This window comes from Sebastes umbrosus, chromosome 1 (assembly GCF_015220745.1).
Source record: "Sebastes umbrosus isolate fSebUmb1 chromosome 1, fSebUmb1.pri, whole genome shotgun sequence".
Lineage (NCBI taxonomy): Eukaryota > Metazoa > Chordata > Actinopteri > Perciformes > Sebastidae > Sebastes > Sebastes umbrosus.
The window spans coordinates 15,313,144-15,333,060 of record NC_051269.1 but is presented as its reverse complement, the minus strand read 5'-3'; the positions used below and the strand labels follow the sequence as shown (position 1 = coordinate 15,333,060).

General features: G+C 39.8%; 1 protein-coding gene across 1 annotated transcript in view; it reads left to right on the top strand.

The window, feature by feature from the left end:
* The window catches only part of necab3 (N-terminal EF-hand calcium binding protein 3), a 55,813-nt gene that overhangs the window by 20,436 nt on the left and 15,460 nt on the right, over positions 1-19,917 (top strand). Inside the window, exons 3-8 of the mRNA XM_037767230.1 lie at positions 4,405-4,513; positions 7,361-7,386; positions 9,161-9,258; positions 12,616-12,752; positions 16,196-16,317; positions 19,685-19,764. Of these exons, the coding sequence (XP_037623158.1) occupies positions 4,405-4,513; positions 7,361-7,386; positions 9,161-9,258; positions 12,616-12,752; positions 16,196-16,317; positions 19,685-19,764 (572 nt within the window). The remainder of the gene's footprint in view (positions 1-4,404; positions 4,514-7,360; positions 7,387-9,160; positions 9,259-12,615; positions 12,753-16,195; positions 16,318-19,684; positions 19,765-19,917) is intronic.

The following is a 19,917-nucleotide window of genomic DNA, read 5'->3' as shown; positions in this document are numbered from 1 at the left end:
TGTATACTGCAACTTCTTTTGGCATTATTTATTTTCTTCTTATGTCACTTGCAGACTCATTAGAACATCCCCCCCCCCCCTAACTTAGAGATCCAGCGATCCCCTTTTTCTCAGTTCCGATCCGATACCTAAATTGGGATATCTGCAGATACCAATAGAGCTCTTTTTGCATAAAATTTGCATTGCAATGCAATTTTGCATTAAATTTGAATATATTACAAAACAATTTATTTGAACTTGTAGGCTTCATATACAAACAGGAGTGCAAATTGCTATGGCAACTCCTTGACTAAAACTTGAATAAATCAGGTGCACAGCAATTATCAACTACTAGTAAATTTCTATACTACAGCTGTGAAAGAAAGAAATATCTACACTGTTAACCCCCCCATCTCAACCCACGGCTTGAGAACTACCTTTGCAAAGGTGTATCATATTTTTTTCCCAAGCCAGTCAGAGCAGACTGGGCTTTGTCTGGATAGGGTCTTAATTGAGACGGGGACTAAAACAGATCGTTTCAGACAGAGGGTGAATACAGGTATATTCGGACGGACAGTATAAGAAAAATAAAGTGTTTCTTTTGTACATAAAAGCATGTAAACATGTTCTAGTAGAAACCCAAAATACAAATATGAACCTAAAAGTGAGCATGATATGTCCCCTTTAAATAGACTTTTATGGTGTTGCAATTATTTTAATGTTTTACTTTGTATCTCTGACAGAGAAATGGAAGCACAGAGCCAAACTGTAAACCTTTTGTTCTTTAAATCACAAAAGATGATTAAAAGGGCTGTCAAAGTTAACGTGATAATAACTTTTTAACGCAAATTAGTTTTAACGCTACTAATTTCTTCAATGCATTAATTGCAACTTGCGATTTTTAGGTTGTAGCGGGATCAGTTTTAAAGCCACGGTTTAGATACTGACATCATATGAAACTAGAAAACCTATTAATCCATTGGTACCAACCATGTTATACCAGCTTGTCGCAAGAAATACTGCTCCAAACTTGCGCTAAATTTTGGCAAGGAACAGCTGGCATGGCCATTTTCAAAGGGGTCCCTTGACCTCTGACCTCCAGATATGTGAATGAAAAAGGATTCTATGGGTACCCACGAGTCTCCCCTTTACAGACATGCCCACTTTATGATAATCACATACAGTTTGGGGCAAGTCATAGTCAAGTCAGCACACTGACACACTGACAGCTGTTGTTGCCTGTTGGGCTTGAGTTTGCCACATTATGATTTGAGCAGATTTTTTATGCTAAATGCAGTACCTGTGAGGGTTTCTGGACAATTTTTGTCATATTTTGTGTTGTCAATTGATTTCTAATAAATATATACATACATATGCATAAAGCAAGCATATTTGTCCACTCCCATGTTGAAAAGAGTATTAAATACTTGACAAATCTTCCTGTGAGATACATTTCGAAAAGATAAAAAATGTGTGATTCATTTGCAATTAATCACGATTAAATATGGACAATCATGCGATTAATCACAATTAAATATAACAGCCCTAGTTCAAAGTCATGTTGTCAGTTTGATCTTGCTCTTTAAGTAGAGGGAGAACAAAAGCACATAGAGAACTGGAGGAAGATAAACAAAAAAAGACTTATCTGAAAAAGAGAGAAAATAAGCCAAAGTGGCTAGAGGCCATGCACATTACACATTCTGGTCAGAGGTAATGATGAACAGTGTCAAAGAGGCTCCAGCTGAACAGATGGTCTGCTTGCCCTTGAGTTTCCAGCTCTGCTGAGTCAGCCAACTGGAACTCCATGGCAGATTAAACTGATCCCGTTTTACCTCGTCTTTGTGTAGACACCAGGGTCATTATTTGGGCGGATTACTCAACAGTCATCCTGCACTCAGAAGGCAAAAAAATGAGTGGTGATAGTTCCGTTATGGGTGCAGCAATGACATGGCTGGATGGCTTTTGTTTGCCTCAGAGACAGCTACTGTCTGTTTGCCTGATTCAACAAATACTTCACAGCCATACTCATTTGTCTGTATGCCATCTTGGCTCCATTTTATCACTCTGACCACTCACGCATTGACTAACTGTGTGCCCAGTTCCCTACTTCTTATTGCCCGAGTGTCTGTCGCTGCTCAGAAAAATGTTCTCCACAGACACCAATCTATCTGTTGGTGTGGACTCTTTTATGAGGATTAAAACATCCACCGGCTTCTCTCTGGCAGGCCAACTGCTGACTGATCTATAATCTTTGCCAGTAGACAGATTGATACAGTCGTAGGCCCGCAGAGGAACGCTTCTTCACAGATGACAACCGAGCTATTTATCCTCCTGCTATTGATTTTTTTCTGTGCCTTGTCTGTCACAACAAGCTGTGCTCGCAGTTAACGAGTTTGGGGAGAAGTAGAAAAATCCAATCTGTTGACAATATGTAGCTCCCTCCATTTTAAAGTTTGTGGAATATTTCTGCACAGTTTTTATAGTATTCTGATTTTAGTGATGATGACTTTCAGAGTTTTATACATAAAGTTGAGATAATGTTTGGCTTTGATGATGATTTTTTTATTTTGTACTTTGATGGGTTAATTGTTTAAATCAAGACAAACATGTCAAACATCCTCTGGTTGCAGCTTTATATCATTGTAAATTGAAAACGTTCCAGTTTTGGACTGTTGGGTTGGACAAAACAAGCAATTTGAAGATGTCAAATTGGACTCCCTTTTCACTGTTATCTGACATTGTATAGAACTATATTACTGCAATCAGAAAAGTAATCAAAAGTTTCATTGAAAATGAAAATAATCACTAGTTTCAACCCTAGAAATGCCCACACAATGTGGACCTGTACTCCAGAACAACAAACCAACCAATAAACCAACGGCGGTGAAAACATAACCTCCTTCCTAGGCCTTCGGCCTTGGCGGAGGAAATAATAACAAACCAGCACAAACTCAGTAGGGGTCTGCCTCTTCAATGAACCCTCACAAAGTAGAAAGGATTTAGATGAAACAAAAGAACTAGGTTGTTAGGTTGTTAGATTGGTGTGCTGACAGACCAGAAATAGAAAAGAGGAGTATAGACACAAGAGAACTAGATAGAGCTTCTAGACAGTTAAAGCATATTGGTGATGGCTAAATGTGTTGTGTAAGATGCTATTAAACATATCTGGAATATATTTTAGATTAGGATTAATAACGTGTTCTTAAATTATAGTAGGGCTGTCAAAATTAACGCGATAATAACGCGTTAACGCAAATTCGTTTTAACGGCACTAATTTATTTAACGCATTAATGCAATCCCTCTTTCGTAGGTTGTAGTGGGCTCAGCTATAAAGCTTGGGTGAAGATACTGGTATCATATGAAACTAGAAAACCTAACGAATCCATTGGTACCAATCATGTCATATTAGTCAAAAGAGGTTAAATAATGCTCCAAACTTACGCAAAATTTTGGTGAGGAAAAACTGGCATGGCCATTTTCCCTTGACCTCTGACCTCAAGATGTGTGAATGAAAATGGGTTCTATGGGTACCCACGAGTCTCCCCTTTACAGACATGCCCACTTTATGATAATCACATGCAGTTTGGGGCAAGTCATAGTCAAGTCAGCACACTGACACACTGACAGCTGTTGTTGTCTGTTGGGCTTGAGTTTGCCACGTTATGATTTGAGCATATTTTTTATGCTAAATGTAGTACCTGTGAGGGTTTCTGGACAATATTTGTAATTTTGTGTTGTTAACTGATTTTCAGTAATAAATATATACATACATTTGCATAAAGAAAGCATATTTGCACACTCCCATGTTGATAAGAGGATTAAATACTTGACACATCTCCCTTTAAGGTACATTTTGAACAGATAAAAATTGTGTGATTAATTTGCAATTAATCGCAATTAATCATGGACAATATGTGATTAATCATGATTAAATATTTAAATCAATTGACAGCCCTAAATTATAGATATATTAATACAAACATAAAGAATTTTACCAATTTCTTACTGTATATTTTTATAAATACATACAGTTGACCCCAAAATGTTTGTTTGCTCAGCATGAAGCAGATAAAAGACCGGGCGATACCATTACATTATGTAACTCTGCTTCTCTGGGAGGCTTCTCAGAGACCATCAAAATGATGACCAATGAGGGTTATAGGCACACAGGTGCTTTTATGTTTTGAGCATCTTAGGTGGTTGTCTGTTAAGGTAACCATAAAGCCAAAAATATCAATAATGCCACTTTTATGTGTATATTATTCTTTATTTGTTTGTCAATCTTTAATCTTGTATACAAGGGAACTCCCTGAAGATGATCATCATGAGAAGTTTTTTTTGATCTCATAAGAGGCAACACCCTTATTTTTATTATACAGTTGTTCTTTCTATACTGATGTACGCCTATACTTGCTCTGTTTCAGATGATGGCAAGCTGTCATTTGACGAGTTCAATGCCTACTTTGCGGACGGGATCCTGACTACTGAGGAGCTGCAGGAGCTCTTCTTCTCCATAGATGGCCGACAAAATAAGTGAGTATTTAATTTGAATTGCGTTCTGATTTTAATCCCTCTTGGTGAAAAATGAACATCAATGAATATTTCTACAAGTGCTGTATTAAACGTGTGCCTTTCACAGTTAGAAAGAAGCAGAGCAAAAGAGTAAACAGCACGTGTTTGAAGCTTAAAGGCACAGTTAATGTGTTCCTTTCAAGCCATCAGTTACAGGCTAAATGTCTCACAGCTGGAGGGGGATCTTCAGTAAAAATGAGCCCTGCAGCCAAACTCAAGCAGGCTGAATTACTGTTTACCCCTTTCCTTTGGACATAAAATACTGTGGACTACACACCAGCCACTTCAAAAACCTTCTCCCCCGAAATTACAATCAGAGGAATTCAGCCTGAGGGTTGCTGCTGAAATCACTGGTCTGCAGAGAATGTTTAACTCACTGCAGCCGCGGAGGAAAAAAACATTTCTCCCCTGTCATGGTGGGATGTGTAATGGTTTTAAATTTCATTCTTCCTATGAAGCCAGTTCTTCTCTATTTTCTTTGGCAGATTAGGGACATTTGCAATCTTCTTCATTATACACTTCTTTGCATTGTACAAACACTAGAAGGCTAATGCCGGGTACACACTACAGTGGCTCAGAAGTCCACCCGTAAATAGTCTATTAAACATCTTCAATAATTGAGAATAAAGCTAACTGAAGCGGATGGACAACCACTGCTGTCGTGGCGGCTAATTCATGAGCTAATGCAAAACGCAAAGCATAAAGTAGTAGTAAGATGGACCTCAGAAATGGAGGACCAACTTGTTGATTTGTGGCAACAACACAAGTGTTCATTTGACATGTCACCATTACTTCATCCATCCATCCTTTGTGAATTTTTAGTAGAAATTAGTGCAAAAACTAACATCGCTAATTCTTTGTTTACACTAAAGTCACGATTTCTGTTTTTTCAGACATTGAATGTGTTAGTGTGTGTTGTGCTGTTTTGGCCAAATCGTTGCTCACCACACACTATAGGAACACAACTGTTAAATTTAACATAACATGTCGTTATGTGTGGGGTTTCTCACATTTTATTCATCTGTTAAAGCTTCAGTAGGCAACAATTTTTTGGCATCGTTGGGCAAATATTCCATAATAACCTTGTCTGAAGACTTTGACCAATCAAAGGCCACTTCAGAGAGAGAGCTTTCCTATTGGCTGTGCTCCGGCTGGTGTGCGGTGCTTGGTATTTCCTCAACTGATCTCAACATGGCTGCCGGGTCACCGACTTTCTCATTTTACAGCTAAACAGTACACTACAAGATGTTTCTGAAAACATTTGAGGCGAGAAATATAGGTATTACAGTAACGTTTGATCGGAGTTAACGAGTGATTTGCGGAAGGCAGACTCCAGCTCGGCTCTGATTGGATGGTGTCCTCCGGTCTGTGAAATCTTGCAGATGCCGTGCGGATGCCATTAGGAGCACCGGAGGACACAGAGGCACATGATTTTTTTCAGATTATACCGGTCTCATGCACTACTGTCAGGATATAGTGACCGTTTTATATGAATTACTTTTTTTTAATCGTTGTTGCTCTATTTCTACCCACTGCACCTTTCAGATTTAAAAAAATCTATTAGTGTGGGCCAGCCTTACGCGAGACTCTAACTCGGCTGTGAAATCATACGTGTCAGCTCAGGTAAAATAATGAATTCACTGTGATTGTCAAGTCTCTGTGTTAGTCTTGCAGGATGGCACTCGCAAGCATAAACAAACCCACGCACACAAGTGTATTGATTACTGTACTTTGTAAGTTTTTCTTTTGTGCACCATAACCAATTAGAGCGAGAGTAGTGCCTGGCTGCAGTAACAACCCTGCATTTATGTTTGGTTGTGTCGCCAGTTTTTCCATCACTGTGTGATAAATTGCTTTTGGACATGCTGTTATACGCCGGGACTGACTGGCACTGATGTGACACACCAGCCTTCGGACCTCTCTAGCCACGCTCCAAGCTTTGAGGCAGTTTGGCATGAACTGAGGTCTGATGTCTAATTAAAGAACGTTCTTGTTCTGAATAAAAGTGCTCTTAATTATATAATACCACTTCTGAAACAAACCAAAAAAATCCAGGCTTTGGTATTTAAAGTCACATTTAAAGCACGGGGAATATTCCCTTTCTGCTGAAAATATAGAAAAAGATAAATATTCTCTTCGGTCATTTCTGCAACAGAGACTTTTGGGAATTTATTGTCGCTATCAAAATGAAAACAGCGACTGAAAAAAAAAAAAGCAAGCGTTGTTTTGTCCACAGACGCTATGTGAGCTTTCTCATAACACAAGCCATTGAGCAGCTTCACTTATGGTCTGCATCTGACAATGAAAATGACCTGTGAAATGCCATTAAAGCAACAGGGGAACTTTTCATATAATAACGGTGCCGCCTTTATCAAACTGAGAACAATTTAGCATCCAATGTTATCCATTTCTGCCGTGACTGGTAAACAAAAGAGTATTGATTTCAGTGTTTTTTACAACAGTGGAGTAAATTCAAAAGAAAAGGTATTTTCACAACTGTGTTAACATGCAGCATTTCTATCTAAAACTACACTAGGCTATATTCTTCATGTAGAACGACAAAGAGCAGAACACTTATTTTCTAAGCAGAGAAAAAATGTCAGCTTGTGTAAATGACAGGGAAACAATCTGTGCTTATTATACTGATTAGTATGGGTTTAACACCGGTGTCTTGTCTGTATGTCTTAATTTCTAACACTGTAATATTCACACAGTTTGAAGCCATACAATTTATCATGACATTGAATTTCTCTAATGAACTTTCTCAATATTTCCCCCATTTATCTCTTCTTCTGTTCCGCTCTGCAGCAATCTGGACACTGATAAGCTATCAGGTTGGTGGGAAAGTGCTTTAATTTCTGTAACATTTCTGCTGTCTTTAAAATTCGCCAACATCAGTGATTGTCGTCTTATTTGTGGGTCCATATTTTTAAGTGAGCACGGAAGCAATAGTTTGACATTTTGGGAAATGTTCGCTTTCTTGCTGAGAGTTAGATGAGAAGATCGACACCACTCTTTGATCTGTCCGTGAAATGTGAAGCTACAGCCTGGAGATGGTTGGCTCAGCATAAAGACTGGAAACAGATGGAGACGGCTACACATTGTTTTTGCACTTCACTTTTTGCGCGAATTATACAAAACGAGACATAAACATGTTAGTTTGTGAGCTTTAGAGTCGGGTTATGCTGGAAAAGAACTAGTTAGTTAAACGTGTTGCCTGACCATGTCGTAAGGCAAACAGGTTTATAGAAGATCCCAATGTCCGCACTCGAAGGCAGGGTGAAAGCCGTCATACAGAGGTGGGAGATATGATACTATGGGGATAACGGCACACATGGTCACACAGTCTCTCCTGGAAAGAATCGGTAGTGTTGCATTCAGTTGTACACATGAAAAGCCTTGAGAGAAGTTCACAACTTGGCTCCTTTACCGGCTTCACACAGCTGGCCGAAGTAGGAATGAATGTTGGACACATTTTCAGAGAAGTTTCACGAATGGTCGACCTACTTTGAGCACCGGTCAGGAGAGGACGTTTCCGAAGCTATTCAACTAACCAACGAGCAGTTCTGATAGAGTATCCTCACATTCATCACATTTACCGTACAGACATGAGAGTGGTGTCTCATCTAACTCTCCACAAGAAAGCGAACAAGTGGATTTTCCAAAACTATTCCTTTAAATCATTTCTGTTCTTTAGATTTATTTGGGTGAAAAAGTATTAACAATACCCTGCGACCAATAACACCACCATCCATCTGCATCACTGGAAAAAAAAAACCTTGGCATGGATCTATTGACCTATTTTTGTTATCATCTTAAAAATGCATGCGTGTGTATGATGGCCTGAATAAAGTGAAGAAATGGGGCAGAGACCTGTAAATACCAGTTGTACCCAGAATAAAACTTGTGCATAATTTATTGAATGGAAATGGCATCTTTTCCATCTGACGTCAATAGAGGTTGAGTTGTTTTCCATCACAGAATGTTCCGCTTGTCTCGGATTTAGTTCACAGTCTAGTCGTTGTGTTGTCTAATTTTTTTTGACCGAGTTTTCTGAGAGGCATAAAATTCAGGTGGCTAACTTAATTGAATCTAAGTGCAAGGAGTGTAAAAGATGCTGCTGATCCATTAACCTCGGATCCGTTTGTCATATTTAGTGCACTCTTTGCTTAGATTAAAATGAGTTTTTTAATTAAAAACACTTTCCCCACACATCTTTTTTACTTTGATTCATTTAAATAAATATGTTTCTCAGTTCTGTGAACTCCATTACTTCTGACATATGAGCATGTGTAGGAGTTTCTTTATCATTTGACTATATTTGGTATCAAATTAATCCTTACTGTCACCAACTGTACACTGGTGTGATTGAGCTACTGTTATAGCACTATGATGATTAAAACAACACAGTATTAATTTCATTGGGCGCATAACTACGGAGCAAAACTAAACATGGATATGTCTAAGATATCCTCACTGCCCTTGTCGTGGCCTTCTTTTAATTGGAATCTGTCATAGCAACATATAAGAGTTTGTCTACAAACTTTCAGGAGTTGACTGTTCTGACATTATAATGACACTGACAGCTTGTTTCCTATTTCCTATTAGATTATTTTTCCCAGCACCTGGGGGCGTACCTCAATGTGCTTTCAGCTCTGGAGAGCCTGAATGTTGCCATTTTAAAGGCAATGGATAAAACTAAAGAGGTAAGTTTAGTTTGATGTGAATTTGCCTTAAATCAAGCTTGTAGTGCAAAAAAAGTCATGCTGAGTGAAGGTGTTCAATTGCACACACACACACACACACACACAAAGTAAGGGGTTTGTGCTACAAATATGCTTAGTTTTCTGCTGAGAGGAAACGCTGGCATGCACAGATGGAGTCATAGCTGTGCCAAGTCTCCCAAAACTGATGAGTTAACAAAAGAGGAATAAAACACACCTCAGCCACACACATTTCCATTACATTCCCGCTGTATTAGGCTTGATTTTAAAAGGAATAGTCTGACATTGTGGGAAATATGCTTACTCGCTTTCTTGCCAAGAGTTACGCGAGATATCACACTCCAGTGAATATGAATCTACAGCCACAGCGACGGTTAGCTCAACTGTCTTAGACTGGGAACAGTGGAAAACAGCCAGCCTCGCTCAGTGTCCAATGGTAACGAAATCTGCCACCCTATAAAGCAGGGGTGCCCAAACTTTTTCCCTTGGAGGGCTAAAACTGTAACTTAAACCTGCAGTAGGCAGAATAATGTTGGCATCATTGGGCAAAAATTCCATAATAACCTTTCAGCATATTGTAATTCAAGTGTTCTGAGAGATAACTAGACTTCTGCTCCTCCTCATGGCTCTGTTTTAAGGCTTTAAAAAAATCTAGCCCATGACGGGACACTTTGACCAATCACAGGTCATTTCAGAGAGAGAGCGTTCCTATTGGCTGTGCTCTTGCTGGTGGGCGGTGCTTGGTAATTCCTCAACAGATCTCAACATGGCTGCCGGGTCACAAACGTTCTCATTTTACTGCTAAACAGTACACTACAAGATGTTTCTGAAAACACTTTATGCGAGAAATATGCATTACAGTAAGAGAATATTGATTCATATTTGATCAGCGCTGCCTAGTTTGACCGTTTGATCGAAGTTTGTGAGTGATTGACAGCTGCTCGGAGACGGCAGACTCCAGCTCGGCTCTGACTGGTTGTGTTCCTCCGGTCTGTGAAATCTCGCAGGAGGACACAGGAGGACACAAAGGCACATGATTTGTCTCATGCACTACTGTCAGGATATAGTGATCGTTTTATAGAAATAACTTTTTTTAATCACATTTCCCCCGTTTTTACCCACTGCTGCTTTAATGGTGGGTTACGGGCCAAAAGCGTAGCCTACAAATATTGTATTATAAATATGCAAAATGGTACTAGGATCCCAAGTTCCCCTATTTGAATATCATTTTAGCTTTTACATAGTTAAACCCTTAAAACCCACCTGCTGAATACAAGTGGGCTCATTTAAAGTGATACCCAATTTATGCAATTCCAAGACTGTTGAGGGACCCCAGTATGCAGAAATATTCAAATTTTTAAAAATAACACATTTATACTGCATTTAAAAAACTGCATTTTTTTGCGTGTGATTATCATAAAGTGGGCATGTCTGTAAAGGGGAGACTCGTGGGTACCCATAGAACCCATTTCCATTCACATATCTTGAGGTCAGAGGTCAAGGGACCCCTTTTGAAAATGGCCATGCCAGTTTTTCCTCGCCAAAATTTAGTCTAACTTTGGAACGTTAATTAACCTTCTTTGTGACAAGCCAGCATGACATGGCTGGTACTAATGGATTCCTTAGGTTTTCTAGTTTCATATTATACAGGTATCTTCTCTAGCTCTAAAATTACAGCTTCCGACAGTAAAGTCAGTCGGGATCGCTGGCAATCCCGTGGGTTTTTGAATAGGTGGATTTGGTTGCTCTCGGACAGAGTCAGGGTAGCTGTCTCCCCCTTTTTTTACAGTCTTGCAAATGCAGTCTTTCTTGTACTAGAGTGGTATCAATCGTCTCATCTACCTCTCGGCAAGAAGGTAAATAAGCATATTTTGCAAAATGTAGAATGATTCTTATAAAAAATATTGGATTAGTCAAAGAATATTTGTCACAGTTGGTTGAGTGGGGAGGTATTCATTGAAATGTTTCTCACAGATTTTTGCCAATATAGCTCAACATACCTCATATAACAGTTCATATGATATCTTTCGCAAAGTTATTCCTCATTTTTCCTATGTTTTCCTACGAATGTCCAGTAACACATGTCAATTTCCGCTCGTTACATGCATACAGTCTTTTCAACATAAACTTCCATCTTCACAGGAAACAACTTGGTTAGGTTTAGGCAACAAAACTACTTAGTTAGGTTTAGGAAAAGATTGTAGTTTGGGTTAAAATAACTTCGGAAGTGGCATAACTTATGAACAGAAGTTATGTGACAATGTTGACTTCTGGTTTCACAAGGACTATGAACAACGGCCTCCTGGGCAAAAGTCCGGTGTTTTTTGACCCACCCATCCACTCCTACCTGCTCCCTATGTGACGTTTGTTGCTCTTTATACTTCCTGATTCACGATTACGTGGATTACATACAAATTGATTTCGTTGGATGTATACGAATTACAGTACATTACTTTTCCTAGGTATATTTACAAACGGTGTATGAGAACAGCCTTTGTAGCTTGATGTTGGAGAGACTTGCCAGCTCTGTATTTTTGACAATCTATGAATATGAATCATGTTACTGCAGAAAACTACTCACTCGATATTCCAAATGTTCCAGCGTGTTTAACAAAAACCCCCAAAGAAGCCTAACACTTCCCAGTGCAGTCTCACTCCATTATTTAATTGCTGTTGTGAAGATTTTAAAATCGCCTCAGGACTTCTTTAGGTAACAACCTCGAATCAGGGATTTGAATTGTAATACAACAGAAAACAGCCATGCTTGTTAAAGGAGAAGAGGAGAGGCGATGTGTGCTGAATAATTATGCATCCTGTCTTAATTAGATCACCTTGTTCTGGCTCTTCTTTAAAGCTGTCGGGGTGGGGAAATCCACGGGGGAATTGTGCAATCGCGAGTTAGCAGCTGTGGTCTGTCACAGAGCTCTCTGGACTGCTAATCCCATGATGCATTTTCAATAGAGGTTACTTGTCATAAGTTTGGACAAAGAGCTACCGCGCTGCTACTTCATTAGCACATTGCGCGAATAAGACTCCTCTGAGAGCGCGTAATCATGTTCGAGTTTGGGGAGTCGAGCAGCAATTATGTCTCCTATTAAAGTCCTTCCACCTTGGAATTTTGGATGTGCGGTACTGAATAATGCATGCGTTCAGAGAATTAATTAGCCCATTTAATTGCCGCTGTCACACATTTCACAAGTGCCTGTTGTTGTTTAGGAGAGGCTATCAAATCATCTCTCTCTCTCTCTCTCTCCATCTCTGCGGTCTGTCTCGATGCTTCCCTTGTTGCTTCTGTTTGAGTGTCATGTGCTTTAACCTCTCCTTCTGTGTGTCTCTCAGGAGTACCAGGGAGCCAGCGTGCTGGGCCAGTTCGTCACCAGGTTCATGCTGAGAGAGACGTCCAGTCAGCTACTGTCTCTACAGAGGTCCCTGCAGTGTGCCATGGAGGCTGTGGAGGAGCAGAGCAGCCCTGCCCCGTTAGTACCGCAATATGATACTGTCTGTACTGTACTGTACTGTGTTGTATTGCTGCAGGAAAGCACTCCCATAATGCATAGCAGCATGACCCATATGCTATTAAAAAGGAGGAAAATAATAATAATTTTATTTGGTAACACTTCATTTTACAGGTCCGCAAATGTCATGGTTATTAGGTGATACTTAGCAAGTAACCTATTTATATATTATTATTAAATAAGGTTTATAATAAAGTAATTTTCGATAGATTTTGAGGTAAATATTGGGGTAATTTTGCAGTAATTCCAGGGAAATTTAAAGTAGGTTACTTGCTAATTATAACCTAATTACCATGACATTTGCGGACCTGTAAAATGAAGTGTTACCCTTTATTTATATTTAGCAAAAACAAGCCACAAAGTGCTTTACAAAGACATAAAAAGCAACACAAATTAACAGGTAGTAATAAATAGAAATAGAGTTTATACAATAAAAAGTACTAAAGTACTAAGTACTAAAAACAGTAACAACAAGTAGAACTAGAAGTGCACTCGGTGAGCGCAGACCTCCGCCAAGGCAGGTGTTATATACGTCGCTGCCCCCCCACCCCCCGCACTCCGGATCACCACCAAAATCTAATGAATTGTTCATTTTGCCACACACCACCCCTCCAAAAAATATCATTCAAATCCATCGCGGACTTTTGGAGTAATCCTCCAAACAGACAAACCAACAAACAAACCAACGCCGATGAAAACATAACCTCCTTCCTAGGCCTTCGGCCTTGGTGGAGGAAATAATAACAGAAGAATAACCGATTAAGAGAAAGCAGTTCTGAAAAAGTGTGTTTTTAAAAGAGATTTGAAAGAGAAAACAGAGCTAGCCTGCCTGATCTCCTACTCTGGCAGGTCTTTCACCCAAGAGACCGGTGTTCGTATCCTGTGTGAAACCAGAAGTCAAAGTTGATTTATTTGTCACGTAACTTAACTTAAGTTACGGCATTTCCGGAGATATTTTAAGCCAAAACTTTTCCTAAAGCTATCCAAGTAGCTTTTGTAAGGTAACTTCCGTAATTCAGTTACGACACTTCTGGAGTTATTTAAACCCAAATCACAATCTTTTTCTAAATGTAACTAAGTAGTTTTGTTGTCTAAACCTAACCAAGTCGATCTATTCCTAAACCTAACTAAGTAGTTTTATTTTGAAAAGACTGGAGCGGACACTGACACATGAAAAATACGTTGTTGAAAGTCGTGCTGAGCGTTGCAAAAAAAAAAAAGTAACACAAATCGAATAGATTCAATTTTGTGACTATTTCACGAACTGCCTTGACTGTGTTGTGCATTCAGGCTCATAAGAGGTTAGTAGGTCAGTGATATAATCAGGGGCCAACCCCAACCGTGCTTTAAAAGTAATGATTAAAATGTTTAAATCAATTCTAAAAACCTACAGATAACCAACAGAGAGATGTTATGTGGACTCTTCTGTTGGATTTTGTGAGTAGTCTTGCTGCAGCATTTTGAACTAGTTGCAGTTTGGAGAGGTTGTGTTGGGTGAGACAGGAATGTGGTGAGTTGCATGAGTATAAACGGTCTAAGGCAACATCGGTCTAAGCAGTAAGGAAACTCATCGAATCAGCGCTACCTCAGAGGCCTTTCTTTCAAGGTTTGTTTTTCTGCACAAAACTTTGAATCTGCTACATTCAAACAGTTGCCTCACTAATAGGCACACTGCTTGAAATTCAGTATTTCTGTCAGAGCCTCACGCTTTCATATACATGTAAATTGAGCTCATAGAATAAAAACAGATCGAAAACGCTGTCACCAATTTGGGGATTTGGTGAACCACTGTGCAAAGTGTAAAATGGTAAAATGCAAAGAGTACTTTTATACATTCCTCTATACGTTGTAGTTCATCAAAGACGTCGACACGGGCCCCCGCGTTTCTTTGATGCATCAATGCAGGAGATGCTCAGAGGAACAATCCATCAAGGACATTTAATGAGTAGAAATCTACTTCGCCACCGGTCACTGTCACGACAAATAGCTATCAAACACTTTTGACTGTTCAAATAACAAAGATGTTTTCCCCCCCACTTTCCTCAATATGGTAGCTTGCAGCTGAGGTTGCCTGTTATACTGCGGGTGTCGGGGCTCAGCTGAGCTCTCCCCCTGTCTGGGTTGCCACACTGGTATTATTGGAAATAATGGAGTGATTATAGCCAAGGTGAATTATTGAGAGGGGACTTGGCAAAGCAGAGGGGGGAGCAGAATGTGAAAGGATGATATGGGTGGCATTGAAATACAAAACAAGTGAGTCACGGAAAAAGAGAAAGAGAAGAAAGATGAAAAATTAAATGAATGGTGCTGAGATAAATAGAAAGAAAAAACAGAGAGAGAGAGAGGGAGAGAGAGACAGAGAGACAGAGAGAGAGAGGACATGAGGATCTTTTTAGCCACAAATAACTCTTTTAAGATTGTGCAAACAGATATAGATTTTGGAAAGAGAAAGAGGGAGTGTGTGAGTGCCGGGAGGGGCTGCATTAGAGACATATTGAGTTGGCAACGAACCGCTTATTTCTCTCTCTGCAGTGGATGTAGGGCTGTTGCAGTGGCCTTTGGGCTCCAGGCTGTTCTCAGCATGAGAACCTCCTAGCAATGCGCTCCCTCTGCGCTGTCAGCGTGACGCTGCACACACACACACACACACATACACATACACATAATAACGTGCACACGCAAAGACACAACAAAAGGAGGGAGGGAGAGAGGGGCACACACTATAACAAGAACAAACAAATGTGCACGGGCATTTAGACACACACACATAGAGACAGAGAGGCACACACACAAGTGAAATCACAGTATACACACACACACACATGTTGTGAGCGTGTGTCTCAAGTGTCACACACTCTCATAACCACACAGTGCTCGACGTCCTGCCCTTGACACCATGCATTTACAGACGACAAACACTTTCCATCTACGACAGAGCTGTGTGTGTGTGTGTGTGTGTGTGTGTGTGTGTGTGTGTGTAAGTGCAAGGGCACGTCCTCCTTAACACCTACCCTGTGGGTTAATAAGCACTGGTTTGTATCTGGCCCTTCTCTAAATGTTTTCACCTCTATTCTGGACATTTGTTGTTTATCTCTGGTCCTTGTGTCTCCGCAGCATTGACTCTCTCTCTCTTTCTCTCTCTCTCTCTCTCTCAGACATTAACCTATCTCACTTTCTGATTTGAATCAATTATTAATGCATCCTTCCGTCTTGCACCCTCTCTCCTCTCTATCTTCTCCCTATCCTCCTTGTATTCATTCCATTTCCTCTTCTTTATTCCCCGTGTGGCTACCGCTGTCTGCCATATCTTAAATTTCTGTTTTATATATTCCCCCCCCTCTCTGACAGTTACTGTCTTTCTCTCTGATGTTTGTCTCCCTGGGTCTCCACTGCTGTCATGGCAGGAGAGAGGTAAAGGAGCCGGAGCTGACAGCAGTACAGAGGAATGGCAGGCGGTGCGGTCGCAGGATCCATAATAACCTGTGCATGTCCCCATCAGATCCCTGCTCTAGCATCCTGACCACGGGTAAGAGGAATGTCATATAATATTGAAACCGTGTTCCCATAAAACTGAAAGCCAGTTTATAACCCTTACATTTTACACTTGAGAGATTAATGTGTCTCTCAACCCTATATGCCCATCGGTTCCTACTGAAGATGTAATCTATAAAAACGGGTCAGGAATTTAAGGGATGTTGCTACAGTATGTACGCATCCTGCAACTCGGACGCATTAAAAATCCGAAAAGGTTCCAGTAAACACCCTATTTTTTTCCCTGATAATGGTACATTGTGAACAACAAATCTGTGTTGAAATCATAGAAATAAACAAAAAGAAATCTCACTGTCAAAAACGAATTCCTCGCTGCACAGATTTCATTTCAACAATCAAGGCTACAAACTTGATATTGGTAAATAAACTCACGTGGCCACAGATCGATGCCGTATTCACTCATCTCCATGACGACCTAATGATGCTTTACTGTCCAGGGGAGGCGCCGCCGTGTTGAAAAAATATTTTCACCGACAGCCACCTTCTTATCGTTTGCGCATATTGCTCACGCAAGACGAGATCCCGTTTTGTTCATAGTCTCAATGAGTGAAAGGAAAACATAAAAACTAGTGCTGTCAAAGTTAATACACATTTTTTTTAAAGCGACTACTTTCTTTAACGCATTAACGCAATTTACGATGTTTAGGTTGTAGCAGGCTCAGTTTTAAAGCTAGAGTGAAGATACTAAACAACGCTCCAAACTTGCGCTAAATTTTACAGACTGTGAAATTTTAAAAACTGTCGTGGCCATTTTCAAAGGGGTCCCTTGACCTCTGACCTCAAGATATGTGAATGAAAATGGGTTCTATGGGTACCCACGAGTCTCCCCTTTACAGACATGCCCACTTTATGATAATCACATGCAGTTTTGGGGCAAGTCATAGTCAAGTCAGCACACTGACACACTGACAGCTGTTGATTTTGACCATGTTATGATTTGGGCATATAATTTCATGCTAAATACAGTACCTAGCATTTTATAGGGGACCCCTCAATTTCCCTGGGACTCACTCAAATGACCACCTGTGGGTGCTGGGGACTCACTACATTGAACATCTCACTGGTATATACAGTACATAGGCTACTTACATTTTTTAAAAATAGCTAAATAATTTCCTGGGAATTGTAATTTTTATCAAACATTCCTCCATCAGAAGTTTTATTTGCTACAGACTGTTTTCAAGTGAGAATTTATAGCAGCAGGATAGTTTCTGTGAGATTGACTCAAAATGATCATGATGCAGATCCCACCCAGTGCAAACGTGTGTCTCGTTTAGGTGTTTTGAAATTGAATAGCATTTTTTTGCCAGCTACATATCTGCTCTGTAAATCACTTGTCCTGCGTTGTCCTGTTTTGCATAGAGCAGTGACGTCCACATTCTATCACAGGCAGAGCAGACGGTCGGTCACTCTGACACAGACAGCAGCTACACAACAGAAGAGCCGCAGACTTTGAACAATAACTCACAACCGCTTCTATATTAAAGTCTCCTTCTTATCTAACTCACAAACACACATCTTACCTGCAGCTTAGCTCGTTGAGCGAGCCTGCAACCAAACATTCACCGGGGAAAAGAGCACTGCTAATGACAGTTGGCAGGCTAGACAGCCAACTAGCTGTTCAGCTGCAGCACATTAAACTATACTTAATACTTTTTGGACAACAATAAAGCTCCATGGCACAAAGGTATAAGTTAGATCAGTTTTAGTCTCCCTACTTGGACAAATGACACCATACTATAGATCAACATTTCAAACATCATGATAACATTCCCACCAGAGCATATCCATAATGAAATGTACTTTTTATTGCCATCCATTGGGGGAATTGTGTTCAGTGGTGTACATATGGATTATTCCCATCACTGTCATTATGAGTATTCTTCATAATTAGAGCCGGCTGTAAACTCTCTCTGAGGGCTTTTTTTTTTTACCTACAAAGATCATATTGACATTTTCTAAAGACAATTATTTTATGTTGAGCCTCATTTATTTTCTTCTTCATAGACTGAACATCAGATATTGAGCCTGCAGGGAAAAGCAATGAACCCTGGCGGTCAAAAAACGTTGAAAGAAATGTCATCAGGAGCTGGATGTCTTTTTATACACATAATAAGAAGTGTGAATCATCATACAGTAATTGCCATATATGGGTGAATGATTTTATATTCTTTCACAATAATTGTTTTCTCTGAATGCTTCAAACTTTGGCTTTTTTTTTTTTTAAATGGAAATAGATATATGTAAGATTGTTTTTTTTACCATTTGTACAAGGAGGCATTTTAACATAGGGCATGAAACCACTTCTGCATTGCCCTCTGTGTTTTTATGCCTCTGCACCAGCGACAGCAGTGGCCGGAGGCATTGCATTTTTGGGTCGTCCATTCAACCCATTTTCATGAACATGATATCTCTGGAAGACCTGGAGGATTTTGAGACAAGCATCCACTTGGACTCCAGGAAGAACTGATTCGATTTTGGTGGTCAAGGTCACAGTGACCTCATGTCCATCCCATTCTTGTGATCTCTCAGTAACGCCTAAAGCGAATTTCTTCAAATTTGGTAGAAACGTCCACTTGGACAACATGATGAATCGATTTGATTTTGGTGGCCAAAGGTGACCTCACAGAACACATTTTTGGCCATAACTCAAGAATTCATATGCTATTTATTATTACAGTTATTACAATTTAACACAAATGTCCAACAGGATAAAATGATGGAGGTGATGACATTTTGGACAGACATGGTTGTAAACTGCAACTTGACTGGTTGGTGGCGGTATACAATACGATACGATACGATACGATACGATACGATACGATACGATACAACTTTATTGTCAGTTTGCACTGAAATTCATTTTGCATCCATGGGCAGCTCAGTTTGAGAAAAAGTACACATACCATAGACATACTGTTACCATAAATGGACAGACAAAAGAACAAAACACATCACCATTTTCATACATAACCCATTACCAAAATTACCATCTGTCCTCTGGATTTACATGTCTTTAGCAGCACATTAATTATTATTTAGCAACAAGATGGTATACAACCGCGAGGCGGTAATTCTAGTTTGACCTTGACAGCTGATGGAAAGCATCTGTTTGGACAAGACTGAATGGGGTCATTTCACATCAATCAAATGATTAAACACAGAAAGTAAACTCTCAGCTGCAAAGTATATCTCAATACTATAAAACATAGACTGCTGTATGTATTACTGCTACTACTGCATTTACTCAAATCCAGTCAGAAGTAGGCCTGTATACACGATGGAACTGGGACACAGATCTACATTGTTGTTCCGGTGATTTAGTACTGTGTTGTCTCCAGGTGTGTGCATGGAGGACGGAGAGAACTGGTGCTCTCAGATCAACAGGCTGCAGCAGCTGCTGGATAAACTGGAGTGTCAGGTATGAAGCTTTTCCTTCCAAGTGAAATACAGATTCAATCTGAAAGGTTAAGCAAGCATGAGCACATACAGAGCTTCAATATGTTGACCCTCTGGGCCCCCTTTACCAGCATTACCAACAGGTAATGGAAACAGTTTAATAGGATATAACAAA